The sequence below is a fragment of the Sinohyriopsis cumingii genome, chromosome 9 (assembly GCF_028554795.1).
Source record: "Sinohyriopsis cumingii isolate HCF-2022 chromosome 9, ASM2855479v2, whole genome shotgun sequence".
Lineage (NCBI taxonomy): Eukaryota > Metazoa > Mollusca > Bivalvia > Unionida > Unionidae > Sinohyriopsis > Sinohyriopsis cumingii.
In genome coordinates this window covers 47,322,815-47,336,682 of record NC_142969.1, presented here as the reverse complement: position 1 = coordinate 47,336,682, position 13,868 = coordinate 47,322,815, and the positions used below count along the sequence as shown (strand labels likewise).

Genomic DNA, 13,868 nt, shown 5'->3' with positions numbered 1-13,868 from the left:
AGACCACTCGGCCACTCGGGGTCCCCTCGATGTTTGTAACAGCAGTATCATTTGATAATGGATTAAATGTCCTTTGTATAAATATATGAAAGAATTTTATATGATAATGCTCTTCATTGAACATGGCCCAAATTTGTTTAGCAGGTTTTAAGAATAAGTCATTGAAAAAGGTTATAATTTTTTAATAAAGGCGGCCATATTTGATAATGAACTTACATCATTTGTATCAGTTTGAAATAAGGGTTTTGATTAGTTTTGTTTTTTTTTTAATGTAAAATTTTGCCAAATTCTGTTGAGCATATTTTGAAAAGAGGTCATTCAATGTTTTGTTTTCTATTCTAAACAAATTGACCTTACTCAACAGCTTATTGGCATCATTTTTTTCAAATCTGAAAGACCTTTCTGTGACAATGCTTTCTGACAAATTTGATCAAAGTTTGTTCAGCGGTTTTGTGAAGATGTCAGTAAAAGTTTTCAAATTGTCTTTTTTAACAATTCTGAAGGTTTTATGCCCAGATGGCCAAAGGATGCTAACCGTTTTTAAAAAAAGAAGTGATTTATAGGTTGTTCTACTATCAGTAATATTTGAAGATGACTCAGTAACCTTGTAGAAACTTGAAAAGCCTTCATGCCAGGATGCTCTTTGTCAAATTCGTTATAACACTAATCCACTTTTTATTTTAGAAGTCATGAAAGATTATGTGGTACATTTATTTTGTTGTAAAAATAGCTATAATTGACGGCTGAATGAGCGACATTATTCGTAAAGTAACTTAAAGACCTTAAGGCAACAGTACTTTCTGTCGAATTTACTCAAATTCTCTTCTGCAGACAATGAGTTGTCTAAAAATTAATCTGTCTCCTGTAACAGTGGTTATATTTGACGATGAGTTATCATTATTTGTGTAAATTTAAAATTGCTCATGCTAAGTTCCTCTCTGCCAAGACTGGTAAAACTATTAAAATAAAAACTGATGACCGATGACACACACTGGAGTCAGGACCACATTTTAACCTGTCTTGGTCTATTGGCCTAGTCAGATAAATCAGCCCCCACCCCCAATCTGTGTTGATCCTGATGGACGATATGTGGGCCTGATGTCCAATCTTGCTGCATGAAAAAGTTATGACTCCTGCCCCTTGCCACTGTTTCATTTTTTTATGTTGCTTTCTTTCCAAACCATGCATTCATCTGAATATAACATAGCATTCAAAATGTTTGGGATGCTAATACTTGTGCTGACTTACCTTCGTGAACCCTATGGCGCCCACATTTTGGCTATATGACGTCGTTGCACCACCAGACCCTACAAGACCGGAAATGATACTGCCGAACCCCTCTATGGCGATTCCCCTGTTTATGGCATGTGCAGGTGGTGAAGGTGCACATGATATCCTAGCGCATGCATAATAATCCCCAACGGACTCAATTATAGAGGCAAGAGTGGCAGCGAGCATAGCCATAAAGCTCGCTAGACTGACTGTCGGTAATCCCCATTGACCTGCAAATAATCTGAAACTACTGACCGAGAAGCAGACAGGATTTCTGAAGTTAAAAATGTTTTCAGGAATACATATGAATACTTTAATCCAGAAGGAAAGACATTTGATTTCCACCCCACCCCTTAAACCTTTAAATATGTTTAATCGATCTATCCTTACAAAATCTAATACCATATAAATTCCTTTTTGCATAACAATTACATGCCTTAAAAATTAAAGTACATCAGAAGATTTTTCTAGAACGCACTCTTTGGACACAATTCAAATGTGAGAAGAAAGAATTAGTGGAAGAGTCTTGGTGCACATTTATCTAAATGGTGAATCATGCACATTTACGATACTTCTCACTTTTTACATGTATTGTCTTTTGAGTTTCTAAAACAAAAATAAACAAGGTGATTATACATAAGCATGAATCTGAATCCCTTGCCAATAGGTGCATATTCAGAGTAAACAACAAAATCTTGACTAGTATGAATGATTGATGAATGGCAGTGGGAGTTAAGAGCCTTGCAAAAGTGACGGCATCTGATTCAGGCTGGTCTGTCTGTTGTTAGAAATGCTATGAACTGGTTGTGAGTCCAAGCAAGCATGTGAAGAAGGAAGTATTAAGGAAATATAGTACTCACTAGGATTCACAAATATACAATGTTTCATAATTTTAGGGTTGAGACAAATTTGAATAGTTTAAATATTATTAGTATAAGGCACAGAAAATGTAAACACTATATGGCTGAAATTAGAAACGTCACTCAAGCATGAAACTAAGGTCACAATAACCCAGTTTACTATGGCCGAACTACTTTCAGTTAGATGCATCCAAATGATAATTTTCACGGATTTTGACAAAATAGAATCTAACATATTTGAGGGTGTGATGAATGGATAGCTGAAATATAAAAATCCTGCAAGCATGGAAATTAAGACATGGCAACCTTTTGGGTAGGTTGGGTAACTCTTTCTGAGATGGTTCCATGTAGTTTGTATCAAGAAGGTGAAATGGGATCCACTTTATTAGGGATTTAGGAATGAATAGCTGTAAAAACACAAGTATGGAACTGAAGCTAGTGTAAACTACTTTTGAAATGGTCCAATTGTAATGAGTGTAGGTCCAATATCTTAAGGGCATGATGAACGACTGAAAATAGAACAGTTACTTAAGCCAGAAAATGAGGTCTTGGTGACCTAGATGTAACACGGTTCAGTTACACGGTCAAGGATGCAGCCATATGCTGATTTTAATTAGTGTAGGTGAAATGGGTCCAATATATTAAGGGCATAATGAACGACTGAAAATAGAACAGTTACTTAAGCCAGAAAATGAGGTCTTGGTGACCTAGATGTAACACGGTCAAGGATGCAGCCATATGCTGATTTTAATTAGTGTAGGTGAAATGGTTCCAATATATTAAGGGCATAATGAATGACTGAAAATAGAACAGTTACTTAAGCCAGAAAATGAGGTCTTGGTGACCTAGATGTAACACAGTCAAGGATGCAGCCATATGCTGATTTTAATTAGTGTAGGTGAAATGGTTCCAATATATTAAGGGCATAATGAACGACTGAAAATAGAACAGTTACTTAAGCCAGAAAATGAGGTCTTGGTGACCTAGATGTAACACAGTCAAGGATGCAGCCATATGCTGATTTTAATTAGTGTAGGTGAAATGGTTCCAATATATTAAGGGCATAATGAACGACTGAAAATAGAACAGTTACTTAAGCCAGAAAATGAGGTCTTGGTGACCTAGATGTAACACGGTCAAGGATGCAGCCATATGCTGATTTTAATTAGTGTAGGTGAAATGGTTCCAATATATTAAGGGCATAATGAACGACTGAAAATAGAACAGTTACTTAAGCCAGAAAATGAGGTCTTGGTGACCTAGATGTAACACAGTCAAGGATGCAGCCATATGCTGATTTTAATTAGTGTAGGTGAAATGGTTCCAATATATTAAGGGCATAATGAACGACTGAAAATAGAACAGTTACTTAAGCCAGAAAATGAGGTCTTGGTGACCTAGATGTAACACGGTCAAGGATGCAGCCATATGCTGATTTTAATTAGTGTAGGTGAAATGGGTCCAATATATTAAGGGCATGATAAATGACTGAAAATAGAACAGTTACTTAAGCCAGAAAATAAGGTCTTGGTGACCTAGATGTAACATGGATGCAGTCATATACTGATTTTAGTTAGTGTAGGTGAAACAGAGTCCAGTATATTGAGGGTGAATAAATGAATAGCTAAAGATCTACAAGTCACACAAGTATGAAAGTTAGATTACAGTAAAACAGTTCTTGTATCGCGTTTATTATTCTTTGTGTGACACATCAAAAATAAATTGTTGATGAATGTAGGTTAAATAGATTCCAAGCAAATGAAGGGCATAAGGAACAAATAGCTGAAAATATAAAGTCATTACAGCATATAAGTTAGGTTGCAGTGACACTTATTTTGATATCAATTTTTGGTTGTTTTACAAAATTCACCAAACTGTATGGTCAAGTTATTTTTGACCAAATGCATTTACATACTATTTTTTTATAAGTATTGGTGAGATAATGAATGGCTGAAATACAAAATTCACTCAAGTATGAAAATCAGGTCAGTAACCTAGTTTCAGTATGGCTGAGATAGTTTTGCTGAGATATTGCATCCACACATAATTTTCGTAAATGTTGAATAAACAAATCCAACACACTAAGCATGCAACAAACGAATGACTGTAAATGAAAAAAATAACTCAAACATGATAATTATGTCACAATGACATAGTTTTAAGGTAACTGAGTTACTATTTATAAGATACATTAACATACCTATTTTAATGAGCGACGGTGAAATTAGTTTAAAGATATTGACATAACAAAGTAACGAACACACGAATGAATGGGCAAAATAATTATACAGCCTCCAAATGTTGGTGAAGGGGTAAAAGCTTCGACATATAAACTGCATATATATCTAAATATACACCAAGAGATGGTTGCAAGAGAAATGGAGGCACCTCGTGCTGATGCATAAGATATAGCATAGAAGATATTCAGGAAAACTGGAAAAGTCAAAGGAAGAGAGAAAATTCTTACTGTCTTCCAAAACTTAAGTTACGTGTTTCTTAAGATTATCATAGCTCACTAGTACATTGTAACATACAATCTGGTTAATCATTTCAATATATTTTTCAATTTTACTATAAGATAACAAATTATTATATTTCTAAAAAATAGATGTACCAGCAGTTTTGATAGCTATATAGCTGTTTACAGACCCATGTATCAAAGCATGGAGAAATGAATTCAGTAAATTGACCTGAATGTGTAAAAAAAAAGGGTTAGAACGTAAACTGGGAAGTGTAAACTCATAATTGTCTGCACACAGAAGGGGAGTAACTCTGACCAGACATCTTGCTGTATGTTTAAAACCAGAAATATTTTTTCTGTTAAAAAAAGAAATGCATCATCATGATTCAAAATCTTCCCCTCACAAGCACATCATAAAAATGCATACTGGTACCTCGACAAGAATTATAAATGTTTTGTCATGCACAAGGTCTTAGAACACCAACAAATTAACCAGCAACTATGCATGCAAACCAGCATGCAACCAAGCATCTCCAAATCTTACGATTCTTTTTCTCCATCCTACAGTTGCAGCAATGCAGAGATAGGCACAGGGCCCTAAGCACTGAAAATATTATGGCACCCCCCTTTCCTACACAATGTGAAACTAAAAAAACAATACAAAACCCCCAATATTTAAGGCTAAAAAGGTGGGGAAAAAACAGTATTGCCATCGTTATAAATCAAAAGACTCTTACATATAGACTGAAATTGTGATATATAATTCATTCAGTTTTATCATCAACAATTAATTAGATTTTTTTTCTGGTGCCCCTGTTGGGCAGGTGCCCTAAGCAGCTGCTTAGTGTGCTATAACCAGGCCCTGGATAGGCAGTACATTTTTACTTAGCTCCCAACTATGGAGGAAGGTGTAACCCTATTAGTTAGAAACATTGCACAAAACATTAATTCTGTATGCGGCATAATAATTTTATTTTCTTCTAATTTACAAGGATAATGCTGTGTACTACAGTCACCATTATCTATGGTCTTTATAATGCTTAAAAATGATTTTCATAAAGTAACAATAATATCTCACTTACATGGATAGGGGAAGAAAAACCAGCTGGCTCTGCTAATTGCGCCTGTTCGTGCGTCTGTCCGAGCAAAGTAATTAACACTTTTAGGATCTGGAGACAGGGTATTTGTAGCAGTTAGAATCCCTGCTACCCCCCAGGCTATAAGGACAGCCAGAATAACCTGACGTAATTATACAGCAACATTAGAAAATTTGCATCAGTAATCTTCAACACTATTTACGCAAAACAAAAACTTAAGTATTAAATATAATTCAAAAAAGTGAAATGGCCAACATTTATGAGATCTGCATTTTAAAAAAATCAGGTCTATTCTTCATCTCTTCACTCCCAATGAAGACAAGTTTGAATGTGATTGACCATCCAAATTTAAAAGTGCCGCCTATGTGTTGGGTAGATACCTAGTAGTGAATTTCACCCTGAAGATAATGATAAATAATGACTGGTATGCGTTGAACAAGAAAGTACATGAAACAAAGAAAAGCACACACAAAAATAATGCATACCTGCACAGGTACACAACATGGAGTAAAATAATATTGTTTGATATTCTTGTACCCTGCTGATTGGCATATAAGATTAGCAACAATGCTAATTTGCCTTTAAACATCAATGTTTGCAAAACCAAGTTATACATGAAAATATGGACATTAGGGTATGACTTTATCCTAAAACAGGACATCAATCAATATATATATATATATATATATATATATATATATATATATATATATATATATATATATATATATATATATGCATATGCTTCAAGAGAAATATTTTGAAATGCATTAGGAGCGCATGACAACACTGTCAGAAACAAATCTAATTTATATACAGTGTATGTATACAAGACAGGACTTGTTCAAGCGGACTAACACAACTTTCCTTTCAACGTTTTTTATATTAAAAACTTCTTTACAAGTGTTATGTTCTTATCAGCGGTACAACCGGGCCTAAAAAATCAGCCAAACAATCTACATGTGGGTTATTTACAAACTACAATAGAGTTTTAGATATACATGTACTATAAAAACCATTATACATAACTTCTTGATTAGGTTTTGTCCGAGAATGTTTTTTAAAACTTGTCATGAAGATAAATACGTCTCCCACATCACTATGAAATATACACCTAACGGTATTTCTTGCATGACATGGTAAAGCCTAAAACTTTGCAAAAGTACTGTGCAAAGTCACCATCCGCTGCAAGTGGATTGTCTGAGTGCAGGTGTGTTCACTATCAAATGGTGTTTTTTGGCAAGACAGGAGAAAAAGTTTTTGAACCCAAGTTGTTGTTGTTGTTGTTGTTGTTGTTGGGTTTAACACCATTATTCAGCACACGATAGGCTTTACATGGCGGCCACTATTAGTGATGGAGGAAGAACCCGGGAAAACCCCAAGAAAGAACCACCGACCCACGAGAACTGAACCCAAGTGGAAAGTTCTTTGTCGTTCTTCTTGCTCTTGCACCAAGAATCTTAGAGAAATGTCAAGAACTTCATTTTAGGGTTGAGAACCTTCACAACTACTGGGGTGGGAATAGACAAAAATAAAGATGTCACAATATGCCAAGAAAGACTTCACAGTTCTGATGCTTTTTTAAATCACTTATTTGAGATGTTTGGGGAAACACACTCAGGAACCATCAAGAACATGTGAGAATGTGTTGTTTTTTTTGGCAAACAGCAAGGGCAGGTCACTGAAGGTTGTTGTTGTTGTGGGGTTTAATGCCATTTTTTAGCACACGATAGGCTATGCATGGCGGCCAGTATTAATGGTGGAGTAAGAACCAGGGAAACCCCAGGAAGAACCACTGACCCATGAGAAGCTACTGGCAAGTTTTCTCACATATCCACATTGGCCGAATCCAGGACTCGAGCCCACGCAGACAGAGGTGAGATGGCAGTGATCCATAACGGAGAGTGCTTTAGACCACTTGGCCACTCTGGGCCCCAGTTGCTGAAGGATGGCAAAGTGTTATGTGAATCAACCAGTGTGATTTTTGCACAATATGAATCTTGTAAAATTGTGATCTCTGCTTTTCTTGTCTCAGGTCTGTTATCTCATTCATTTGTCTGGGTCTTTTCATCAAGGTCAGGTGAAGAGGTTTCAGCAATGTGTCATATATATGTAATTGAAAATCCTCAGCTTGATGGCTTAATGATGACGTCAACATCATAAAAACTGGGATAAAGGGTGATATTCTCATACAGAATACAGAGACAGGTAGGCAGTATTTGTCAAAAACAAACAATGATAAGTGATACATTAAGATACACAGAGATACTGCAATACAGGCAGAAAGATATAAATGTTTTCTACAAGCACATACACTGATAGGGTGAGAAATGAAATCAGCACTGATTTATATATAATGAAAAAACATTAAGAGAAAAATAATCTTTATATAGATTAGTTGTTGTTGTTGTTGGCTACACATGGCGGCCAGCATTAATGGTGGAGGAAGAACCCAAGAAAACCCCGGTAAGAACCACCGACCCACAAGAAGCTACTGGCACGCTTTCTCACATACCCACATTAGCCGAATCCGGGACCAAAACCCACACAGACAGAGGTGAGATATCAGTGACCCTTAACGGAGAACGCTTTAGACCACTCAGCCACTCAGGGCCCCTTCATATAGATTAGAAATTATGTAAATAGTAACTAAATCAGGTCAATTGTATAATCTTTAGATTTTGAAAACAAAAGCTGATGGATGATGTCTTGCTTCCATCAAAATATTTTGCATATATATAATAGTTTGCATATATAACTGAGTATCACATTAATAACTAATTTTTCAGATGTATCTCTGTTTTCATGCAGTGTGGCAGTTTATAGTGATGTCTAGCACTGGGGCATCATGCCGCAGACATGTAGCATGATGTCCCACCTGGTCACATTATCCTGACACCAGGCCAACCAGTCTTAACAATAATCTCTTAATGCTGAGTGCCAAGTGAGGCAGTTGTTAGTACCATTTTTATAAGTTTTTGGAATGACTCGGCCGGAGACTGAACCCACGACCTCCCACAGCCATTAGATGAAAGGTTAAGCCGTTATAGCATGAACAACTGTAATGTCCATATCACGCAAGACATAACTATGGCTGATTTGTTTGAGTTGGCGCAAAAAAAGAACCAGCTACAGCACTGTCTAAAATCAATGGCAGTGATACCCTGGTTATTCATGAGAGCTTGGCAATTTGTTTTTATTACTCTTTGAACATATTTTTTACTTGTCTTGGCATAAGCAGGTTTGTTAATCATAAGTTTGAGCAAAGCAACTAGAAGGGTACAAGGTTTGTAAAATATGTACATCAAAATACATTCTTTCGTGGTCAATTATATTTTGTGTTTAGTTTCTAACTTGCCATGTGTCATCTGATCAGAGACTATTATAAAATTATTAACAGAAATTACAGTAGCACTATCAGAGGAGAAGTATTTCAAAGAAATATTCTCATCATGATCCTCGTTCTCTACCTGATTTGTACCTGGCACCTTGTCATCTTTTTTGTACTCTGCCGTTGTTATATCGTATTGTTACAGATAGATTTTAGCCTCTCAAATACCTACCTTGCTTATCTGCCTATGACTGCTAGGGTTTAACCCCAGTACAAACAAGTTTTATGTACTTAATTTTTCTAAACTGTTGGTGCGGCCAAGGATATTACACTTTTCGATAATCATGTCATTCGGTAATAAGAGTACCATCTCCAATAACATACTCTAATAACACCACTGAATCTCCTATGTGCAATTTGACATTTACCATGTTGTTTCCAGCTGCATCATGATCTTGTCTGTTTTCTCCATCAGCTTAGGTTCCACAATAATTCCGTCTCTATACAGGGTCATCCAAACACTTAACATTGTTGTCATGATTGGACAAGTACTTCCACCCTGCATCAGCATATACGACAAGACAAAGCTCAACAGCTATAGTTACAACTAATTCATCCATGTAATTTCAGCAGCTAAATTTCAATTACTACTCAATTTCAATAAAAAGTGATTTTCTTTATATTTGCATAAAAATGTACTGGTGACGAACAAATTCCTCTCCTATAAATTGAATTTGGTAACTGTTATGGTAACATTTGTGGTCAAATGTTTCATGGATCCTGTCAAATTGTTTATGTAAAACTTTCATCCAGGACACAAATGTATTTCTGACTGAGTAATTGTTTGACTTGCTTCTGTACCTTCCTTGTATAAAATTTGTGAGCAGTTTAAATAGCCTAAAGATTGTATTAATACCTATATGTTTTCCCTTGTCTTTATTTGGTTCACAGTCCTTTAGACCAACCAAGAGTCTTTTAAATTTTATTTGTTTTTCTGCTGCTATGAAATATTGTTCCAGTCAAATTTGTAGTTTGGAATGTAGCCTTGTTTCATATTGTTTGTGGCGATGTGTAATATCCAGGTAGGATAATGCCTAAATTGCAGACTCCTTATCACATTTTTCATATTTACCATTATCTTGTTTAACTGCCATGTTTTTGGCTGTAGTTTGTTTTTGGTATCAGGTATTGTGATAAAAAAAAATTCACATAATGTGTAATTAATGCAACTCCCTCATTTCTAATGCACTGTTTTACAACAACTGTCACAGCCTAGAAACTCTTTATCTTCAGAAACTCATGCTGCTTCATTGCAATTCCACCATCTATGTTCATGGAACAATACTTTTAGCTAGTTTCCAACTGTAAAACAATTTGTCATGTTCCTTCCATTTCACAAGCACATACCTTTCATCTGCTGTCTCTAGGCTGATTCAAAATGCCTTCAATTTGTACATGTCACCCTGTTTATCACACAGAGATAATTTGTACATGTCATCCTGTTTATCACACAGAGATAATTTGTACATGTCATCCTGTTTATCACACAGAGATAATTTGTACATGTCATCCTGTTTATCACACAGAGATAATTTGTACATGTCATCCTGTTTATCACACAGAGATAATTTGTACATGTCATCCTGTTTATCACACAGAGATAATTTGTACATGTCATCCTGTTTATCACACAGAGATAATTTGTACATGTCACCCTGTTTATCACACAGAGATAATTTGTACATGTCACCCTGTTTATCACACAGAGATAATTTGTACATGTCATCCTGTTTATCACACAGAGATAATTTGTACATGTCATCCTGTTTATCACACAGAGATAATTATTGCTGATAAAGCATATTGTCCTCTATAACCTCTCTTTTCATGGCTTTGAGTTTGTAAACAACAGGATCACCTATATTTCTTTGTGAAGTTATGGAGTTATCCTTTGGCAAATATGGTTTTTTATTTTAAAATTCTGATTGTTTCAGTCATTTTGAATCTAGGTCTTCCAGATATATGAATTTTCCAATGATCAAATTAATCCATACTTTTGACCGTTTTTTATTTGCCCCATGATTGCTTCAATCTGAGTCCTGTCTATTGAAGTGTGATAAGTGCTATTGTATCCCTCGATCAGTTTTGTTGAAATTTCATCCCATTTCTTGGATCCATTTACATGTAATATGAAATGTTTCCATATAATAGACTTCAGGGTTCTGTTTAAAGTTTCAAATAGTGACACAATAATTTTTAGAATGAGTGTGCTGAAAACCATTTAGTTATAAAACCCCTTCCCCAATCCAAATAAAACCCCTTCCCCAATCCAAATAACTTTTCAGATTTCTTTGCCTAAATATGACTATGAAAGTGTCGTATGTATCATCTCACCCATTTTGTTTTCAGCCAATGTTTATTTCGAAAATGCATCCATCATTACCAAGAAGTATTTGTATCCATCATATGTTTGAGATGCCTGCATAAAACAATGTCTGTGTACCACTAGTCATCCTTGTATCACAGTTCATTCATTAGAGAAACGTTCATTTTAAAATATTTATGCAATTGGTATTTATTCAGTTAACCATTCTTCTGTCAGGCATATGTTATTCAACTTTCTGATGTTTAATGTTTAAATGTTTTTTCCCCCGTATGTCCTTGGTAAGACCCAATCATTTTACTCTAAGAAATAAAATTTAAAAAAAATTGTTTACATCTTAAATCACATAGTCCCATCATGACCCTGACAACAACCAATAATTTTAAAATAAAAATAGAACTTATTTATCTTGTTACTACTAATTTTGAATCAAGGTCAGGATCTAGGTCAACACCTGGTGTTTACTAAAATGAACAGTCAAGGTCAAACTATTTCTTTTGTGTAATCAAATGAACATTCAGGATCATAGTATAGGTTTCTTACATGCTGTTCTTTGTCACCCGTTAGCCATCTGAGAAAGTATAAATGTACCCAGAGAGTCTTTTGGTGTGATCAACACTCCAACAAAACATCCCTCTACCACTCATACTCTTATATTCAACAACTAGAAACATTTTTCTTTCAATCCTTTCAAACATATGAATCATTTCAGATTGACATGAAATTTCGGGATTTGAAAGAATTATTCAAAAGAGCTACTTCATACACTGAGTCACTATGATTGTATTCTTTTGAATCTTCATTTGTTTCCATAAATTAATTTTTAATGAACTGTTGTATATTGATCTGGCAGAGTTGAGAAGATCTTTAAGTTGCGTATAAAATTTAACCAAATGCAAATCTGTGTATTTGTCACTTTCAAATACGTCATTTAACCTCTCTTGACATTTTAGATAATCTGACTCTGGATTGATGACGTTTACCTCAGCATTTTCACTATGTAATGCAATCTGTAGATTAGAATCTTTCCTGAAACATTGCAGTACAGTAATACCTCAAACATTCACGAGGTTAGGTTCCAGAACCAGTCGCGGATCAGGAGGAATCGCGAATGTTTGGTACGAGTCACTAAAAATGCTAATAAATGCTTATTTCTAGGGTTTAAAACCTAAATATGACCCAAATCATGCTCCCAAAGCACTTTAATTTCATTTAAAAGTTAGCTTAATACATTACCCTTAAAAAGAGAAATAAATGGTTGACGTAAAAACAGAGCACAGTATCGCCTAATGGGTATTTGCCACACTAGCGCATTTACAGTACGGTACATGTATACTAATATTACCCCTATACTAATTCATTGGCTGCCGTTTTCTTTTGCACTCACAGTAAAGTAAAGCCAAGTAACGAATGGGACTGTAAACTTAATGACTGACGTTTTCTTTGTCTTTGTCAGAAGGTAAACTAGGTAAACTTCATATGTCACAGAAGTCATATAACGAAGGTACAATTCAATAAAATAAAGAAAACATGTATGTAGAGGGTACCAATGAAAATTTCACGAATCCGTGAATTCGCGAATCCAGAAACACGAATGCACGAGGTATTACTGTACATCTTTCTTGATGTTTGAAATATACAACAACATTTATATTCTCTTTAATGATGTTTTGTGTCACAACCTTATCTGACTACACTTTAGTCCCATCCAATCTTGCAAACTTGTAAACAGTGCCTCTTAATACCAAGATTGTTTCATTTACCGGCGGTATGCAAAAGTCATTGAAGTCATATCTACATCACATCTCTTCAAACAGCTGAGTTGATAACAATGTAGATTTGCTCCATCAAATATTTTTTTTTTACAGTGAATTTCAATACACTCAGTGTTTTGATTTTGAATTATCACAATTATAGTATTTTATGAATTCCATTTAAGGTAATAGTAATATTTCATTGTGTTTTTTTGGTAAGAAGAGATCAGCTGGTGATGTCCCACATTTTTTTAAACTTGAGAAGTTGAGGAATTGGCCTTATACTCACTGGTGTTTTTATGAAGTACTAAGATAGGTGACCCTCGGACAATGGTGTCTTCTTGTTGTTTACATGGTATGGTGTTGTTTTGCTTTTATTTGGCAGTAACGTAGGTGACCTCATTTGGCAGTAACGTAGGTGGCCTCATGCTTCTACATTTTGGGGGTAGATGTACATGTCAGGTCATGATAAAGTAGCAATTTGAATTAATCATGTTGTTCGTTGTTTTTCTTTTGCTCTGCCCAATAGCCAAACTATTGTCAATTTAACTGGTGGTCTCATCACATGATTTATCTACTATAGTATCCTAATTTTTACAGTGAACATGGACCCTATCTCATAATAATGACTGTGTGTTTTATGCAAATGCTTTGAAGCAATTCCTAAATGTCATTCATGCCATATATACTCGCATTTACATCGAGTCCAA

The 13,868-nt window shown here is 35.1% G+C and overlaps 1 protein-coding gene across 3 annotated transcripts in view; it reads right to left on the bottom strand.

The window, feature by feature from the left end:
* Positions 1 to 13,868, bottom strand: part of LOC149791752 (solute carrier family 23 member 2-like) — a 59,312-nt gene that overhangs the window by 19,731 nt on the left and 25,713 nt on the right. For all 3 annotated transcript variants that reach the window (XM_089970246.1, XM_089970248.1, XM_089970247.1), the window contains exons 6-7: positions 5,676 to 5,832; positions 1,249 to 1,502 (exon numbers count right to left, since the gene is read on the bottom strand). In XM_089970246.1, coding sequence (XP_089826372.1) covers positions 1,249 to 1,502; positions 5,676 to 5,832 — 411 coding nt within the window. The remainder of the gene's footprint in view (positions 1 to 1,248; positions 1,503 to 5,675; positions 5,833 to 13,868) is intronic.